This window comes from Anser cygnoides, chromosome 8, assembly GCF_040182565.1.
Source record: "Anser cygnoides isolate HZ-2024a breed goose chromosome 8, Taihu_goose_T2T_genome, whole genome shotgun sequence".
Taxonomy (NCBI): Eukaryota; Metazoa; Chordata; class Aves; order Anseriformes; family Anatidae; genus Anser; species Anser cygnoides.
In genome coordinates, this window is record NC_089880.1 from 18,408,901 (window position 1) to 18,427,889 (window position 18,989).

The 18,989-nt window shown below is 38.1% G+C and overlaps 1 protein-coding gene across 3 annotated transcripts in view; it reads left to right on the forward strand.

Moving 5' to 3' along the window:
• Window positions 1-18,989, forward strand: part of COL24A1 (collagen type XXIV alpha 1 chain) — a 134,972-nt gene that overhangs the window by 56,483 nt on the left and 59,500 nt on the right. For all 3 annotated transcript variants that reach the window (XM_048059107.2, XM_048059108.2, XM_013177986.3), the window contains exons 20-24: window positions 5,126-5,179; window positions 9,491-9,544; window positions 10,888-10,932; window positions 16,011-16,064; window positions 17,134-17,178. In XM_048059107.2, the coding sequence (XP_047915064.2) occupies window positions 5,126-5,179; window positions 9,491-9,544; window positions 10,888-10,932; window positions 16,011-16,064; window positions 17,134-17,178 (252 nt within the window). The remainder of the gene's footprint in view (window positions 1-5,125; window positions 5,180-9,490; window positions 9,545-10,887; window positions 10,933-16,010; window positions 16,065-17,133; window positions 17,179-18,989) is intronic.

Sequence of the window (18,989 nt, forward strand, 5' to 3'; positions counted from 1 at the left end):
TGGTTTGTGCTGCTTTCCCGGGGCAATATATTTGCTCTTCAAGTTCTGAATCTGCCTAGCAAGGCAAGCAAATGTTTAAATGTTTTTATTCGATTTTTAAACACCTGTGCTGCTTTGCATCTTGGGTTTTGCTGTTGATCTTAGAAGAAATAAATTTGAAATTTCTTCCTTTGGGGGTGGGGAGGGGCCTGGGTCTAGCTGTGGTCTGATCTGTGTGGGCATGCAGTTGACAGCATAGACACAACCTACAGCATGCAGCACCACCGTACCTAAAATCTCTGAGTTAATGTTGGCAGATGCCAGGACTGAATCTCCCATTAAGGAGTCCAGGCCATCTGTTGGAACTATCTTGCTCAGCTCAAGTCTTTTCTCTTGCATGAGGATTATTTCACCAACCATTAGTTAGTTACTATTCCTTCTAAGCTTTAAAGTTAATCGATTTTAAAAATGCACGGATGTGTTCCTGGTGACTTTCCTCTGCACTTAGGCTTTGCATAACCATGCCATCACATCATTAGAAGCATGCCTGAATGAAGACCCATTCCTCATATGTTAGATTTTTAACTGTTATTGGAGGACCTGTAACACGAAAATGAGCCTGGATATTTTAAAAGTAGTATGTAAACTGATATTTGTTCCTTAAGAAATTCTCACACTTGGTGTTTGTTTTCACCATCAGTCAGAAGAAAATGTAAAAGCATACATCTACCTGCTTAGTGTTGTTCTGTGTACTGGAAAGCTTCATAAAAGTAGCTGTCCAGCTCCGTCTGGAAGTCCTGTCTGACCCTCAGGGTAGGTTTGCACTGAAGTTCGTGCCAAAGCTCTTTCCTTTTTGTGTTGTAGATTTGCAGAATGCATAAAGATTTCACCTTTAATACGCTGATCAGAGGCCGGTGCTGCTGTGCTGTCTGTCAGGTCACTTGCCAGCCACTTGGTTATAAAGCAGCCAACCAGGTCTGTGGAAGACATGTATTTGGAAGGGCTGCTCTAGCATCTGCTCATGCTATGAAGCAGAATACACTAGATACGTTACACTTCGTGTCTCACAAGAAAAGCAGTTGCTACTGTCTTGCTGAGCATGACTGAATGGATCTGCTATGTGCAATTAGCAAATGCACAAGCCAGCAGCACCACTCTGCTGACATCTCAGTAACAGTGAATTGTGAATCTTGCCTGCGATATTTACTGTAATCCATGATTGCTGTTTTTTCTGTTCTCTGACAAATTGCAATCGTGTGGTTTTAATTTATACTGTTAGATTCCTTCCTTCACCCTTTACAAAATCAGGATTGAAGGTTTGTAGGGAAAAAAATAAGGTTTTGTCTCTGCCCTTTAAAAATGCTGGCATTAAGCTTTGGCTGGAATGGTACACACAGAGAAAAGCTCATTTCAAATCTTTTTTTTTTCCTTACTACTTTACTATTTGTACTTGGCACATTATTGACATTGTCACACAGTTGTACAAATGTCAGAGAGCAAAGTCCTGTAACTGTGTGAATAGTGACATTTCTAAAATCGTGTGGAGAAGAAAGCAGATTATTTGGATTGAATTGTCTCTCTGGATAGCCTGTCCTTTCAGCAGAAGAATGAACGCTTCTTATTTGAGAATACAAAATTAAAGCTCTCTCTTTCTCAATTCCGAGAGATTTTAGTTTTAAGCAGAAATCTTTCTTTGGTAATTTGATAATAAGTTTTAATGAAGCTCTAATAAAGCTTCTTGCTGAAGTTCAGTCAGTATTGCTTCTGAAAATTCATTGTAAACTCTCATTCAAATGAAACACAGCATGCAATTGAATGAAATTGCTTCTGAGAAGGGGCATTTGTCAACTGCAGGGACTAACACAGTCCCTGGAGAGATTTTTGCTCTGTGTTGCTCTCGCACCAGAGCTCTCATCCCCATCCCTCGGAGGGCTGCTGAGAAGCTGAGGGCGTGAGGACCAGTGACTAATAGTGATGCTGGCAAATGTCATGTGGAAACTGCTTGGAGTGAGTGGGCTTCTGCAAATGCAAGAAAATTCCTAGTGGAAAGTGAGTGTAATCTCCAAACATTCCTGATATTCTGCTTCCATGTTAGCAGCCACACAGGAAAACAAACAAAAGAAAAGCAACAGCATTTGCAGATTCCTCGTCTCTGAGACACTGATTTCAGTACAAAAAGACATACCCTGATGTTGTAGCAGCCAGCTCATCTCTGCGTTTTTGTTTATTAAAGATCATATAGGTAAATGAGAACAATAAATGTATTATTTATGAAATTAATTTTATGCTCAAATGGTTGAGCGCAAAAAGCAACTTTCATAGCAAGGTTAAACTACCTTTGTGTTGAGATAGGTGGTTACTGTAGTTTCTGACACTCTCTAGTCTGATTAAACTGAGTGAACTCTAAAGTGCTTTGCTGGCAAAAGGCCACCTCTCTCTGCAGCAAGATTTTGAAAATAATTGGTAGTCTACAGGCTGTCAGGGTTCTGGCTGATAGCAAGACCAGAATCTGCCCATCACATTTCCCTTGGAGAAGCTATAATATCAAGTGATGCTTTGTTCCGCTTAGTCTCTGCAGAAAACTAAGTTGCAGCTGGAAGCTATACATTGATCTCCCAGCCTTTCGCTTATGGAACAATAATAATTTTTAATCTGGAGTGGCTTCCTACGGAACTGGCTGCTGAATAATTCTTCGCAAATTTAAGTATAAATAGAAATGCATACCGTTTCACTGCTCAGAGTCTGAATGGCAAATGCCATTGCTGAGGTGTTTTAAGAGCTCCTTTATTCATTTTCTCTAATTGGCTTAAGTGACGTTTTCTATGTCATGGATTACTCTAATCATCTCCTGGACTCTCACTGATATGAGACCAGCTTGGATATAGTGCTCTAGGACTGCTGTAACGTCTGTGTTGCATTGGTGGTACTGCTCAAGAAAACTGCTAGACTATTCTTTACAGCAAAGACAAAATGATCCAAGATTTTAAATGTTTAAATGCATTGCTAGTGTTGATGCTGTCAGGCCAGTAGAGCTCTCACCTCATAAGATTTGGCTTGAAACTTCCAAATGTCACCAGTGTGTCAAGGTTGTTTTTTTTTGTTGTTGTTTGTTTGTTTTTAATCTCGACTCATTTTCAACGACGAAGTCGAGCTACCCGTCTGGGTGCCTTTGTCACGTGAATAATATGCCAAGTGCCACCTAGAGGCATGTTGGAGCTGTTGCATGGCTCTACCAGTTGCTTTATGGCAAAAAAGCAATGTCCAACGTGATGTTTGTGAAATGCTGTCCGTTAGGGCTGTTCCAGTTATTCTGAACATTCAGCTCAGTTCTTTTTTCGTTCTTCAGTGGGTTTTCTTTAGTACTAGCTAGTATTCAAGTGCTAACACTAAGGTGTTTTTGTATTTTTTTTGATTGTTTGATGTTTTAAACGTGTTTGATCTATTATATAAATGCACCTAAAAATATTTTCATCATATCTACATCTCTACTTATAACTTCCTCTCTCTCTTTCTATCCTGTTAAGAACAGGTTATATAAACCCAATGGAAGAAAGGCCTACAAATAAGAACAGTAAAAAAAAAAAAAAAAAAAAAGCTTTTATTCTATTATGATGTGACAGCTGTACTGTTCTAGTTGAGGGTGAAGGGATATGTCTTTTTTTCTAAACCTCTTGCTTTACTATGATTTCTCTTTACTTTTCTGGTAAGTTGTGTGGTTGTTTGTTTGTTTTGGTTTATGCTTAACAGATTTTGAATAATCATTGGAAATGGTTATTAGCTGTATTTGAAGTTCAGTTATTCTGGAAGAATATAGTATGGCCAAATATTACCCACTTAGTGAGACAATTTTTTTTATACCTTTTTCATGGTTAGAGAACCTAAAAAGTGACCCTTGAAACTCTAATGAAGCCATGAATTAGCCTGCATTAATATAGGAAGATATAAGACAGAACTTTATGCTAGAAGGTCTGAGATATTGTTTAAGGTGTTCTGATCACTTATGATGCTTTCAGTTCCGTTACTGGAAAAGTATGCATTCAAAGAGTGCTAGGTACAAGTTTTATTCTGCAGTGATGTTCTGTTAAGAAGGAAACTAGTTTTTCTGGTAGGCATTGGATGTGCACAGATGTAGTAGTAAATAAATCACTCAGAAGAAGTTCTTGGTGCCAGCTTGCTATTTTCAAATAGGCAAGGTTTAGTGAAATTTACATGTTTAAAAACAAAACAAAGCTATCTAGGCCAGTGATGAGCGAGCTCTGCATTAGCTAATGAGTCAGTTACCAATGCTGTATCCTACAAATATAAAGATTTTATTTCTTCACAGGGTATTTATGAAATTTAACTCCCTGCTGTTTACACTGTGTAAGGGTTAGCTGTTTCATCTTTGTTCCCTTAAAATGTGCTCATTCCTTAAAGGAATCTAGTTGTAGCATTGGATTCTTCTCCCAAAGGCGTCTTCGTGGTATCCTACTTAGGGTCTACTGGCCAGATGGTTTTAGGTGATAACTTCAGTTGATTCATTTCCTTTACGTATACAGTTTTCTTTACCAACAGCTGGACCTATGCCACACGCTACTTCACCAAAGCTTATTCTGGATAATGCTGCAAGCTGGTGACCTTCAGTTACTGCCAGCCAGAACTGGATTAGCACCTGCTGATTTGGAGGCAAAAGGCTTTTTGCTATGTTCTTAATCTTGCAATGATCTTGTCCTTAAAGTGAGGCCAAGGATTAAAAAGCTTTAGATGTTCTCTAAGGTTGTGGGTTTTGTTTTTTTGTTTTGTTTTTTAAGAAGCTGAGTTTACGAGTACAGGACCTGGTGCTGGCTGCTTTGTGTGTACTTTGTGTATTAAGACCAGTCCAATGGCTTAATTATAAACGTTGCTCAGTGGTTAAAAAGTCTCATGTTAAGAGAATTGAAAGCCGTACTGACATCTGCTAAAATGAGTTTAATGAAAGCTGCCTAAAATCCGTCACTTATCCAAGCCTTTCAAGGGTACTTAATGTATTTTGACATTTGGGGAATGGTAGAACAAATTTAGTTGTTGTTTCTGTGATTCAAGTTTGTTAAATGGATGGACAGAATCAGAACAAGTACATTGGAAACATTCCTAGGCTATAAAACATTTGTCTGTCTGATTTATTTAGGGTTTTCCAGGAGATATTGGTGTACCTGGATTAAATGGCCCTGAAGGTCCCAAGGTAAGACTGTATGAAAACTTATTCACAGTAACAGTTAATCAGCATAAGTCTGAGGAAAAACTTTGAGAGATGGACATTGGTGTTATGGTAAGATAATCTGTCAAAATACAAATACGTTGCCCCAGGTGTATGTATGAGGAAGTTAATTTAATGTTTAATGCTGTCCACACAGTTATGAGGGTAATTACTGTGTTAGGTGGAAGCTTGTAATGGCAAGTTAAGTGCAAGGAAATTTGGAGAAAGCACTGTGTAGCTAGGAAGTAACATGTATATCACAAATATTAAAAACAGTGCTTGTCAAAGGCATGCAGACCTTTAAAATCTCAGCTAATACAAATTTTGAAACAAATTTTGATAGAAATAGCAAAGGTTACAGAAAAATGGACAAAGATCACATGCCAGGTTAAATAATTTAGCATTACTTAGCAGACTAATGTTGTAAACCAAGCTTAGCAAAAATTCATACAGAGTTTTCAATGAAGCTTTGGATAAAAACACATTAGTTTTCTCCTAAAATGGAGAAGGTAGGGATGAGTACCAAAAAATGCAGGTGGGTCAGAAATTAACCCAAAGGGGAGATGATCGCATAGTGCCTAAATGTAGACTACTTCTTGATAAAAGTACCAATAACGTTCCTAACTTAGTAGTTAATATAGTAGTAGAGAATATCGTTAAGTAATATTTTCGTTAATAAGTAGGCACAAGAGTGCTGGAATTAAATTTGTATATGAAACAAAGTTGAGCACTTTTAGATAATCTTAAAAACTGCACTTTGCATCAGTTCACCCCACTTCTGTTACTTCAGACTGATGCATGCAGGAATTAAAACAATAAATCCTACTGTAAACTTACAGCTTTGCAGCTGGCAATAGAAGGAAAGCCACTGCCAGATCTCCTTGAAAGGAAAGCATTATAAGGCTGTTAAAAATGAGTGAAATTCTAGAATGCAGGAGGGAAGGTGTCATGTTAATGCTACTGTACAAAGCACGAGAAGACTTTATCTAAGTAGCCCACAGAGTTCTAGGCATTTGTATTCCAGAAGGACTCAAATGGGAATAGATGCCGAAAAGGTTACTCAAATTACTGTATTCTGAGACAGTTTATTTATCCTACCAAAGCGAAGGGCCTTTCTGAGCTTTGTAAGTGAAGCAGAGGGCAAAATTTGTGGGTAGGCAGAAGAACTATGCAGAACCATGGACATGAACTATGCTTGCTCCAAGAACAGCATTAGAATTGTCCATAAATAAACAGAGATGGAAATGAGATTTTTCATCAGCATAGTTGTGAAATTCTGCAGCGGGTTGCTTAAGACAATATAGAACAGGGAGCTGTAAATGGCTTAATGGTATAGTCTTCGTTTTGCCTGGAAAATAGTAGAATCATTCCATGACAAAATTCATCATTTTTGAGAACATCTCAAATAATCCAGTTGCCAGAGCCATAGCCATTTTCTGCATCTCATGTCTATCAGCTGTGTCAAGAGCCTTCTCCCAAAATAACCCAGACATGAATCTACTAGGAAGGCTGAAAAATCATTGTTTGATGCAGAAATGGGGAGAAGTTAAAATACATTGCCAGAGACAGATGCGGACTTTTACTTTCATTCTGTTTTATTGCTTTACTAACTTTTTTGTATGTGAAAAGATAATAGCCTTCTTTATATGAACGATTATCAGACCACTGCAGTAGCAGTAGGTCTTGTGTTTCTGAGAATGGTGAAATATCAAGAGACTTAAAAATTTGGTGATAGGTTGTGTCCAGAATCTAAAGGAGATAGAAGAGAGTCAACAGTTCTTGAATTACAAATCAGTTATAATCCTTCAAGTTGATACATGAATGCTCTGAGACCTTATCCCTGCTCTGCTACCCAGCTTCTTCAATAACTGAGATCGTATGTTTCCATGTTATATCCAACATGTTAAATTAGATGTTTTTGATAGATTTGGGTCAATATTTAACACATACCTTAGCAATCTATTAGTTTTTCACCCAAACTCCAACAGAAAAAAAAGGTAGCCAACAATGTTTATGTAAGATTATGCATTCCAATGACAAAAAAAATTACACAGCAGAGTAGGATTCAGTGGTCTCTTGCACATTTGCTCTTAGAGACAAAAAGCTTAGACAGCCTGTTCTAATCAGGAAGAATTGATGGCTTATATTTGAGATGGAAGAACTGGAAAAATTCTTAAATTGCTCCTAGAACATTAGAGAAAGTCTGCACACTGGAAGTGTTTGTCTTTCAGGATTCCCAGCTGTCTTGTGTTGACTACAGTTTTTTAAAAAAAAAAAAAAATCCATCTTTCTATTTTTAGAAAACTGTTTTCACTATGCTGCTCTTTTCCGCATGTTTTTGTTTATGCTTCCTCAGAAGCAATACCCATTTTTAATTTTAAAAAGAAAGCAGGGTAAACTTTACTTCTTAGCAGTTAGTGTGGGAGAAATTCAGCTTTTTGTTGGAAAGTTTAAGCTCTATAAGCATGATCAGCCATCTCTAAATACCAGTAGAGCTTCTGAATTATTAATTTTTCCCTAAATTAGTGCAGTAATCAGCAAATCTAACCTCTCTAAAATAACATTCAAGTGATTTATTACATAATCTGGTGTACAGCACATTACTCAGTTTGGAAGCAGTATTTTAGGTGTTTGATCTTAATCCAGTGCTTATTTAACAGGAAAAAAAAAAAAAAGTTAAGTTTGAGAAGTTCTGAAACAATTTAGTTGGTTTTATATGTTATTATAAGTATTTATGCTCTGTAACTGAGAAAAATGGGAGGAAAGGACAGAGTATGTTGACCACAGCTGTTGTGTCCCCGGTAATGTGCATTTGTACCATGGAAGTAGCTGAGAACTTCAGTCCTGCTCGCTTATGTTTGTTTGGACAGCACGCTAAATACAAGTGGCTATTAGGAGTTCCACTGTTTTTGGAAGAGATGATCATCTGCAAAGCTATGTATGTGAAATACAGAATACACTGTTTGCTGACTCCACAGATTTTTTCCAGACACTTTGGCACATGTCTGATGACTACCTTCAATTCTGTTTGCTGTCTGAAACCTAAAAGGAGAGGTGGAAATTTCGTTTAGCCCTATTATCAATTGTACAGTCTGGAACTTTTTTGCAGATCCAGTTAAGTGCAGCGCAAGAGTAGCAGTGTTGCTAACATTTTCATGGTGCGACTACATTGTACTGAAAATCATATCTCCTAATGTGCTTTGCTATTAGAATAAAATGACCATTTGTTGACTAACTACACAGGACTATTGCTTATGTGCTACTAAAAGCCTTCCTGTCACGTTTTCTGTGGTACATCGAACAACAGCTCTTCACACTCTTCTTTCCTAGAGTGATGGCGGCCTATGGACCTTGAGGTGGCCTATTCAATTTTCTGTTCTGTTTTACTTTGCGTGCTGAGTGAACTGTTACTGGATGAATGCCTGCACCTTCAGTCTAGACTTCAGCTTCATTAGTAAGCAATTAATAAGGCTTACACTAGGAACTTTCCCACCATCGCTTTCTTCAGAGGCTAATCATCTCTACAGTGTCTTTCTTCTTGCTTTATCTGATATTGTTAATCCCAGCTTCCAAGAACATTAATAATACGTTTACATAGATACAGAGAGATATTAAAAAAAAAAAAAAAGTCCTATGCCTGGTCAACAAGTGCTGTACCCAATTACTACCTTTGTAATTTGGATGACTGAGAACTTTTACACACTGCTAGCTGCTAATTCATTTTAACAAAATTTTGAAAGCATTGCTGTGAACAGTCATAAAAACTCAGAGTTGGCAGAGGCCGAGGTCCTTCATCTTTGGGAAGCTGAATATAATTCTGACAGAAAAGTAAGGACTGAAAATCACGAGTAGTTTTGGACGAGGTGGTAGTTTAAATTCGCTTTCTAGTTCATTTCCATTGCAATGTTGTCATCAAATGTTATACTAAAGATTATCTAAATTAAAGCAGGACCAATACAACTCTTATAGGCCTCTGATCTTAATATGATGGCATGCATTGTCCTCAAAAAACAGAAATTGTTGATTTGAGAGCTCCAATATTTCATTTTCAAAAGTCAAAATAATAATTTCAGAAAAATTAATATAGTTGAAGTTTGTAAGATACCCAGCTTTCCAGCAGATATAAAAATTCTGCTGCATATTCTCTTGGCTTCCTAAGGGAAATGGACAATAGTATTTAATGAGGTCTGCTTACTCAGTTTTGCATTTGTGTCCAGGTTTTTAAGAGGAGAAGAGACTATACCAATATGATTGTTAGTTGATGTAAGATCTCACTGTGTGTGTTTGGATTTTCAGGGACTTCTGGGTGACCGAGGGCCTCCAGGGCCACAGGGGCCCAAAGGAGTTGAGGTAAGATACAAAAAATTATTTGATCAACAGATTGTTTAAAATAAAATGTTATGAGGAGGAGGAGGGTTAAACGATAATGGTTAGGTATTTATGGTGTTGTCATGCAAGATTTCTTTTTTTTTTTTGTATTTTGGCTGGTGTTGCAGAGAGACTTTAGTGGTGTTACAGGGCCATGCATCCATTTCATAATTTAAGTGATTTCAGTGGAGTCTCAAAGGGTCCAGAGTCTGACGTGCTTCTTTTTGTTAAGCAGGCAGACAGCAGGGGTGTGTGTAGAGATAGATAGCAAATATGAATTTAATTACAGTATCTGAGATAGATTTAAATGATCTTTGAGACCTTTATTAATTGAAGGGGAAGGAAGGCAACATTTCATCTTACAAGTTTATTAGGTATTCTTAATTCATCACAATAAAAATGAAAACTCATGTCTATTAGGCTAAAAATAGTTAACATTAGAAATTATTTAATCAACGAGTCTGGGAATAGACCTTTAGTCTTCATAATTAAGCAGGCTACTTAGGACTTTAATGACAGATATTGAATGATTAAAAGCTAGCAGTGGCAAAATGATCCATTCAGTTAGCAGCCAGGAAGCTGCAGATAGTGTTTCTTAATTCCTTTGCTATGTATTTTTTTGAATTGAAAAGATTGTATACCACTTCCTGCAAAAGCTGGAGAAAATCTTACACATTGAGGATGATCAGATAACTGTTAAATAACAGCATGAGCTCCCGGTATGGCACTGATACAAATCTGTGCTTTGGTGTTAATTAGCATGCATAGCTATATCAGTGCACTGTGCAGCACAGGCACAGTGTCTCATTTCTTCTACTATACAGCTGACAAGCCTGACCCTCTAGTCTTCCTCCATTCCCAAGAAAAGACAGGAATAAGCCCTGCCTAAATGGCTTGACTAACTTAGTGGCTGTACCATAGCCAAGTGGAGGAAAAGAGCAAGAATGTTCCTACTGTCCTTGTAGTTAGGAAGTGTGAAATGTTGCTACAAGTAGGTGTATTGGGCAGACAGAGGTTGATCCATCACTGTCAGGTCTCCCCTTGCTCAGAATCATCAAGATACTGCTGTGAAGGAAGATATCAATAGTTCAACGGCCTTTCTGGCCACTTCTGGTGGTGACATACGGCATGGCTTTCTGGCTAATGAGTTTAAGTGAAATCAGATTAGTCTCTTTTACAGTGCTTCTGTCAGACTCAAAGACCCATGCGTACACATACGAAGCAAATGTAATGTGACATAATAAGTAAAAACAGTTGTCTACAGATTTATTTATTTTTTAAGCTAGTATTTGCATCAAGGTTATTGAAGTCCTGATTTCTTGTAGGGAGAAGTAGGACCAGATGGACCTATTGGAGGAGCTGGCCCAAGAGTAAGTAATTTTGTTATGGAAGACTTTTTTTTAGTAGAAGTACTGGTTTAAAAGATACATTTACTCTGCGAAGTGACTGTGTTGAAATGCCACCTCATGAATAAATTATTCTGTAAACCCGAATCAGCTGATAGACTGAAATATCGAAATCGGAGAAGAACCCATCATGAGACTCACCTTGTAGGGAGCGATATAAAGGACTGATGCTTTAAGAAAGCATTCTCTAATTGATGTGGTAGACTGCTGAGAACACTAAAGATGAAAACTCACAATGCTGTTTGGGCTAATAAGTTTTAAAAGATAATTTACCTTCACCAGTTTCGTTAATTAGGAATATTTATTAGCATCTAAGCATTCTAGGGGACTTGAAGCTTATTTAAAAAATAAAAATCAAAAGTGAGGTCTTTTCTACTGCTCCCCAGTTCTGGAGAGAATATACCTCTGTCATTTTCGCTGTTCATTAGCTAGTCAAAGCTGTGAATTTTCTTCTGTTAGAAATAACATTAAAAAGCTTATTTGCCACATGAAATAAGTAAAAATGAATAATAAAATAACACTTTTTTTTTTAGCTGAGGAAACAGGAAAAAAATTGAGCAGAAATTTGAAACGCTTTGTGACTCAGTTCGATATTGTTTCATCTGCCTGAGCTTCTGCCAAGAGCCTCATGGAAATTTTTATTTTGGCTGCATCATGCTTTGAATCTTCTTCTTTGGGAAGGGCTTTGTGGCTGGACAGCATCTCCCATGTTGTGCTGTGGCGACTGGGAAAGATGATGCAGCAGCGGGTGACTCACGGGCAATCAGACACCGACCATCACATTCTCTGCATCACCATGCATGCGCTGGCCACCATCAGCTGATGTCAAAGTGACCCAAGAAGAAAACTTTCTATGTAGCCCAGCAGGCAGAAATATTTTTAACCTCTTTTGGGTCAGTTTGACCTGAATTAATTTGGTTTTGATTTCTCTCAATGGGAAATGTGTACACCATTGGCGTGTCTTACGGCTCCGTGGTTTCTCTCTCACTACGAGCTGCTGAGAGAAGAATGTGTGGATCCATGGTGGGCCCCTGGGTTGCTGTCTCCAGACATTTTTGAGTAGCTTCTTGGCTAACATTACCCCCTGAAATGAGAGGTAGGGGAAATGGGAATTTTGCTTGGTGTGGAGCCCTGCCTGTTTTCCCCTCATCCCGGGGCCCATCTGTTCTCGCCTGGATTCTACGGCTTCTGTTGGCTCGAGCTGTTTCACAGCTCCAGGCCAGCTTCTCCTCACTGCCTCCCTGAACGCTGCTTGTCCTTGCTTCTTCCCTCCCGTTTGTAACGCAGACAGCATGCCTGTTGGAGAGAGAGTCCCGGTCATGAAGTTGTTCCATTATACATAGTTTAATGGGACTGAATCAGTTAACTCTGGAATGCATCCATCTTTCTAAGTTATGTTCGCTTGATTGCGATTGATTACATTCATTTGATTTACATAAGGCTTAATTTCCAGGTTCATTGAAGGAAGTTTAAAACATGTTTGAAAGTAAATGCAGTCAAAGCTGTGTTGTTGTGTTTGTCTTCAGTGAACTAATGAAGTATCCAAGGGGGCAGGGGAGGTCTCCAAGAGGGACCTGAAGGAACTGCTCAAGCCATGCTTGGGGCCCCAAGGCACCGTCAGCTGTCAGCTCTGCCTTTCTAGGCAGATGTTTCTTACTTATTTTTTGCAGCCCCCAGGGATAGGGGATTCCTCATTCTCCCTGGCAATCTGCTTCAGTGCTCTGCTTGTTTTACTGACACTTTTTCTAATGTCTGGCCTTTCTGTCTAAAAGTCTCGCCTGCTTTTCTCAATACAACCTGATTTCCTGTCCTACAGACATATAGGTACAGACATCAGTAGTTTACTCCCCCTTTCAGCAGCTGTTATCCTCACTTTCTTTGGTTTTCTCTAAACTCAGTAAAGTATCCTTGTAGATTATGTATTTTAAACCTTTGATTATCTTTATGAAAATTATTCCAGCTTTCTATTGAACAGTAATGGAGATGATTTCTAGTTTTTCTGGAATTCATCATCTCCTTACTGTATAGTTTTCAGGTTAAAGTGTTCAGCCCCAAGGTCAGGTTTAGGCATGCACCAAGCAGGCAGCAATACAGTTTCTCCTCATTTCCCCCTCCCAGCCATCCTCCCCACTCCTTCCTAACATTTACTTACGGAAAAAAAAAAAAAAGTACATGACACCAAAAACCTCTGGGTCCCACCTGACAGATGCAAAAACAGATCATTCTCTACTGGAGCAGAAGGTGAATATGAACCTGTGCTCCAGGTCCCAGGTTTGAAAAGATTTCCCATACGTCTCAAACAGCTGGAGTCAAAACTGAGGATGCTTCCCTGCTTACTCAGGATGTCTCAGGTTCCACAGAGTTCAGCCTATTTGAATTGAGAAAGGGATTTTTGAGCTGAATTTGGTCACAGGATTTCCCCCCCATTCTACTCCAGTGTCAAATACTTGCATTCTCTTAAATGTATCCTCATAAATCAAAAAATGTTGTTTTTTTAGCGTTTCTTTGTTCTGTGAAAATACAGTAGATTGAACATTAAAGAACTGTCTGTGTTTATTAAGTTCCCTCATAATCAACTCTTTCTCAAAAGCTATCCCAATGTTAACACTGTAGTTGTCTGTAGTCAGCTGTCAGTGAAAGCATTTTTTGTATGTTCATCACAGGAGCAGAAAATGCTTTTGAAGGGGGGAAATTGTTTTAAACCAAAACGTAAAAAAGAGCTGCAAGTTGATATTTCTGAGATGTGTTAAACAGAAGCTGGTATCTTACAGGCTTTAGATGAGCAGTTCCTCCTGAAGGCTGGGGCAAGTGCTCTCAGAAATACCCCACTCCCCCGTGCAGTATTTCCTGAAAGCGGCTTGTGTCTTCCTGAGGGCTGAAGGCATGTGAGGAGCTTGTGGAGGAGAGCTGGGAATTGAGAGATAATGAGAGAGTTTATATTAAAATACCCAAGCCTGTACTCAATCCATTGAGAAGTGAGGTGAGAAGTGAGGTGAGAAGAAGCACAGGTGGTTGCTGTTTCCTGAAAGGAACTTTCAGTTAATATTTTAGGAAATACATTTCCTTTGGGATCACACTGCCCTGGAAGGGTAACTTTCTTAGGGGTTAGCAAGTAGAAAAGCAGCCATCCCTAGCCTAACCTTCTGTGAGTGGCTTTTCCTCCACATGTGATTTACAATTGTATTGCATTCCTGCTGAGAGCCAAATCTGTGCATTTCAAATTGTTTTACCAGTTAAATCCACTTGTTCCATTCTCTGACCGACTTGCATCTGCCATGTGTCCTTCAAAGTTAGTATGTAACTGGGGCAGTACAGCTAAGAAAGCTTTACAAGCCGTAACTGCAATTCAGGTATGACCGGACTGAAATAAATCATCTAGGTAGTTAATAGTGGCCACTAGTTTTCTTTCTAGGAATTCCATTTAAAACATTCCTGTGTTACAGCCTGCTCACCACAGAGACCTTCACATTCTTTGCAGTGTAGTAGTAAAAGAGCATGTAGGAACCTGCAGAAGCACATCGCTTGTTCTTTGCTAAGCCCTGTGGGAAGACATGACTTGCCTTATCGGAGTCTCTCAGAACCAGTCTTCATGGTCTCTTCTCCATGCATTCCAGGCTGTGTCATGTGCTAATCCATTTCCAAAACAAAAGCCTGTTCCTAACGCACTGAGACTTGTTGGAACTTGGAGAACAAAATGAAGTCATTCGGGCATGAAATCACAGAGAGAGAGAGAATGGGAGAGAAAGAGGATTAATATGAGAAGTCACAAAACCTACTAAGATAATAACATTTTAATATTATTAAAATAATTAATAGAGAATTTCTCAGATGCCCAGAAACTAACATTCTGCTGTGAAAAACAGGCACAAAGAAGCCAGAGCAAAAGAGCCAAATGTAAAAAATCACATCTTTTTTGAAGGAACTTTTTTGGTGCCTGCTGCTTTGATCAGTTTTGTCTCAGGACACCCAATATGGAAAGGAAAGCTCTCATTACAGAGTCTGATTGCAATTATTCAGTCTGCTGGAACAAACACATGGTCTAATGGCTGATAATTTCCTTTTAGCAGAAATCTGCATTTTCTTGATGCTGAATCATTAAAACGTGGTGTTTATTTTCCTTCTCCAATTGTCACATTTCATCAGTTTCATTAACAGCTTGCTGAAGAGCCAGTTCCAGCCTATTGGACCTTTACTTTTGGAGCAAGGCTTTTGCCTCAGAGCTGATGGAGAAAGTTTGTCTAGACAGGGCTATGTTGTTCATATACCAAATGTATAGGTCATGTTTTAGATTGTATAGGAAGTAAAGATTGCCTGAAATAAAAATAACCTCTTAAAAGTGAGGCATAATAAGCTATAAACATCTAATTGAAAATTCAGGAGAAAAATATTTCAATTTTTATGCCTTTGTGGTTCTGTCACAACAAAGGGAGGGATGTATTTTTGAAAATTCCTCGAGGATCGCTTCAATTCATGGCCTTCTGCTCAGATTGGTCTTGCTATATTATTTTCCAGGTAATGTTATGTCATTGACAGAGTATCATAACACCAAGATCTACTAGCAGAGAAATGATAGCGGAGAGAAATGAGGTTTATAATAATTAATTTGGTAAACACAGGAAAAGATATTCGAGTAGACTTTGTCTCATTGAGGAAGGACAGTTATGACACCAGTCCCTAAAGTCTAGAGATCAAATTCTGTTACTGTTACTCCCTGTTCTGCTGGAATTAGCCAGGACAGAACATGACCTTGTCTTTTCTTTGTCTCCTTAATATGGTTTTAAAAATGAAATATGAAGTGTTTGATTCTTGGATTGTGACTTTTTCTTAGCGTTAACTGAGAGTTAATACAGATTCTGCTTTCTGCGCTAGTGTGGTCTGTGATAATTAATAGTGTTTTCAGACTTAAGTTTATAAATACGCTGACTTTGAACACAGGTATTAAATTTTACTAAACTGTACACTTTTTAATATATGTATTCTGGTAAACACAGAAATGAGGATGACATTAAAATATTTTTAATATTCCTTTCTATTTATTTTAGGGAAGGCCAGGACAGAAAGGTTATGTAGGTGACCCTGGACCAGAAGGTTTAAAGGTAAATGCTGTTTTTATTTATGAAATGAACATGTGTTTGGAGTATCAGCTGTGTACACTTATATAGTCCAATGTACAGTGATGTGCCGGTGAAAGAATGAGAATTACATATGCTTCCATATAATACAAATGTATATCATACTGGTAACTCTGCTTTCTCACAAGATCTCATTTTGGAAAAGAAAATTATGCATGTCTAGGAGATGTATGAAAAAAGATAGCACCTGCTAAATAGAGGTGTAGCTGCAGAAAGATTTAAAGGGTACTGGCCTGGGGGCCATCAAGGGACCGAGGGCAGTTCCTGTGCTGGCAGAACTTGGGGAGGCAGGGAAAGGAGGAGTGCTACAATTTGAAAGAGGATCTTGTGGCAGCAAAATTTCTCAATGCTGTGTTGTAATCTGAGCAAACAGTTCCCAAATCACTGTTCATCGGGGCACCAGGATTATAGTCAAAGACTGATAATTCATGCCACATATACACCCAGCTTTCACCTGTAAAATACATAGCAAAATGCTACTCGGCTGGCAGCATTATTAAGAACAGAATTAATTCATTTAATCCTTCAAGTTTCAAGTACAGAATTTCTGGAAGGAAAAAAAAAAAAATCATTTGTTTAAAATATAATTTAAATGTTAATTTTCCTAATAGAATATTTTGTAATGTAGTAAAAGTTACAGAGTACACAGGTAACATTTTACTTTTGAAACGACTGTAAAATAATGAAGGTGATTATATTTGCAAGGAAGAAGATTTCAATTAAAATTATATCATTCGTTTACAGTATTTGCTGACTAAATGTATTTAGTGAGCCCTTAATGCACAGCTTTCATTTTTATGGGCAACTTATAAATACTTTAGGACAAAATTTACATCTTTTTACAAAATTAAAATTAGCCAATGACAATATTTATTTTTTTGCTGGTTGCTTAATTTTATTTTTTAAAGTTATAATTTGCTGCTGTAATTTAGAAAATAAAGTGTCTCTTAGGAAAATAAAGAACTTTAATATACACATATGAAAGAAATTACTTCTCTAATGAACTGCGTTATCTGTTTTCTCCATTTAACAGGGAGAACAAGGAGACCAGGGAAACATTGGAAAAACTGGTGAAGCAGTAAGCTGGAATTCTCTTTCGGATTTTATTTTTAATTCTATGCCCATTTGAGAGTGGAGTAATTTTTTGCAGTAACTTTTTCATTGTTTTTTCTCAAAGGAAAAGTTTGTTTTTCCTTTGAAGCTATAAGATGTCAGGTATACCTTTTGTGGTCTTTCAGAATCATACTATTTAAAAAAAATCCCCATTTGAAATATTTGCCAGAGTTAATTCTGGTTTTTTTCCTAATAGGTTGAGTGAACATTACAGGTAGTTGTAGTGATCTTCCAAAGCACGTTCAAGTAAATGAATGACCAATTCTTTTCCAGTGAAATGATTTGAGAGGCTACATTTAGCCTGAGATGTGTTTTGCAGACTGGTTTTGTCTGCCCTCTGTAAAATCACAGAGCTCAAGGTGACCTTGAGTTGACATGTAGTCCATGTGCCTGGGCAGAATCAGTTATATCACATCTGACAAATGCTTGGCAAACCATTTATTAAAACCCTCCAAGGACAAAGGCTCCACGACCTGCAGGCAGCCTAGGGTTTCTCTGGCTATTTTGAAGTTCCTCTGATTGTGTAAACTGACCCTCCTCTGCTTGAAACAACCTTTTGCAAATGATAGCTCTTACTGCGTCCCTCCTTCATTCTGTCTTTTCAGGCTACACTATCCTAAGTCACTTAGCCTTTCCTGTTTTCTAGATAATTTAGATCACCTTCTTACTCTCCTGTAACCTGTTTCTAACTCATCTCTACACCTATGACTCCAGCTTGTTGCCCAAGCTGCTTCAGACAGCTGAGTGGAAAGGAAAAATTGCTTCTTACAAGCCATATGTTTGCATATACACCCCAGTTTTTGCAATAGTGTGTTGTTCAGCATGTGATCCACAGTCTCCAATCTTTTGTTTTGTTTTGTGAAGTTATCTTTCTCAGCTTTTCCATTTTAGGTGCTTTTTTAGTGAATTACCACTTACACATGCTGCTTTGCAATTCTGCCTGCTGCATTTCATCCCATGCCCTTTTGTATTTTTGACTTCTGTCTGGGAATTATGAGCAGGTGTGAGCTTGTTGACCCAATGGTTGAGTTACTGAGAATTTGTGTGAACGTGACTAAATTGATTTTGTTTCTTGAGTTAATGCGTCCCAAAGTGAGATACCACACGATGGTTTGGACTCAGTACTGTCCTGTTCATGTAAACTGTTCAACTTAGACTGCAGTCAAAGTGAGCTCCCAATTGTCTGCAAAATACGAAGCAGACATACCTCCAAGCTCATGAGATGCTTGGTTACCGCTGAAATTTTCAGAATTGCTTCTAAGTCAAGTCCCGGCTCCTCTGGACGTTATGAATAGTCCATATCCCAAGACAGAGGATTGAGAAATTGAACTCTCGGTCAACATTTAAAATATCTGCTTAGACAGGTACTGATAATGTAATATAAGGTCCATTTGAAAGCCAGCATCTCTCTGAATGTGGCAAGTATACTTAGCAGCAGCTTGATCCACAGCTTTGTTCAGCAGTTCATACGCATAGCAAAACATTCTCTTTTTTTAGATTGTAATTAGAGCTGTAAAACAGTGGCTTCCTTTCCTTGTGATACAATTTGGAAAATTGTTTGTTTGGTTTTTAATGTTGCTGAATGATTAGGACAAACAGATGAGTATTGGGGATTGAGGATGTTATGGTAGAGGAGAGAGAGTGGGTGGGACATCACAACACTATGTTGCTGTTATGGAGTGACTGTGTACTGAGACACAGTAATATAATCTGTCCATATAAACAGCATTTCTCTGCCAACATTACACTTGATTTTTCCAACAGTGTGCAAAATGA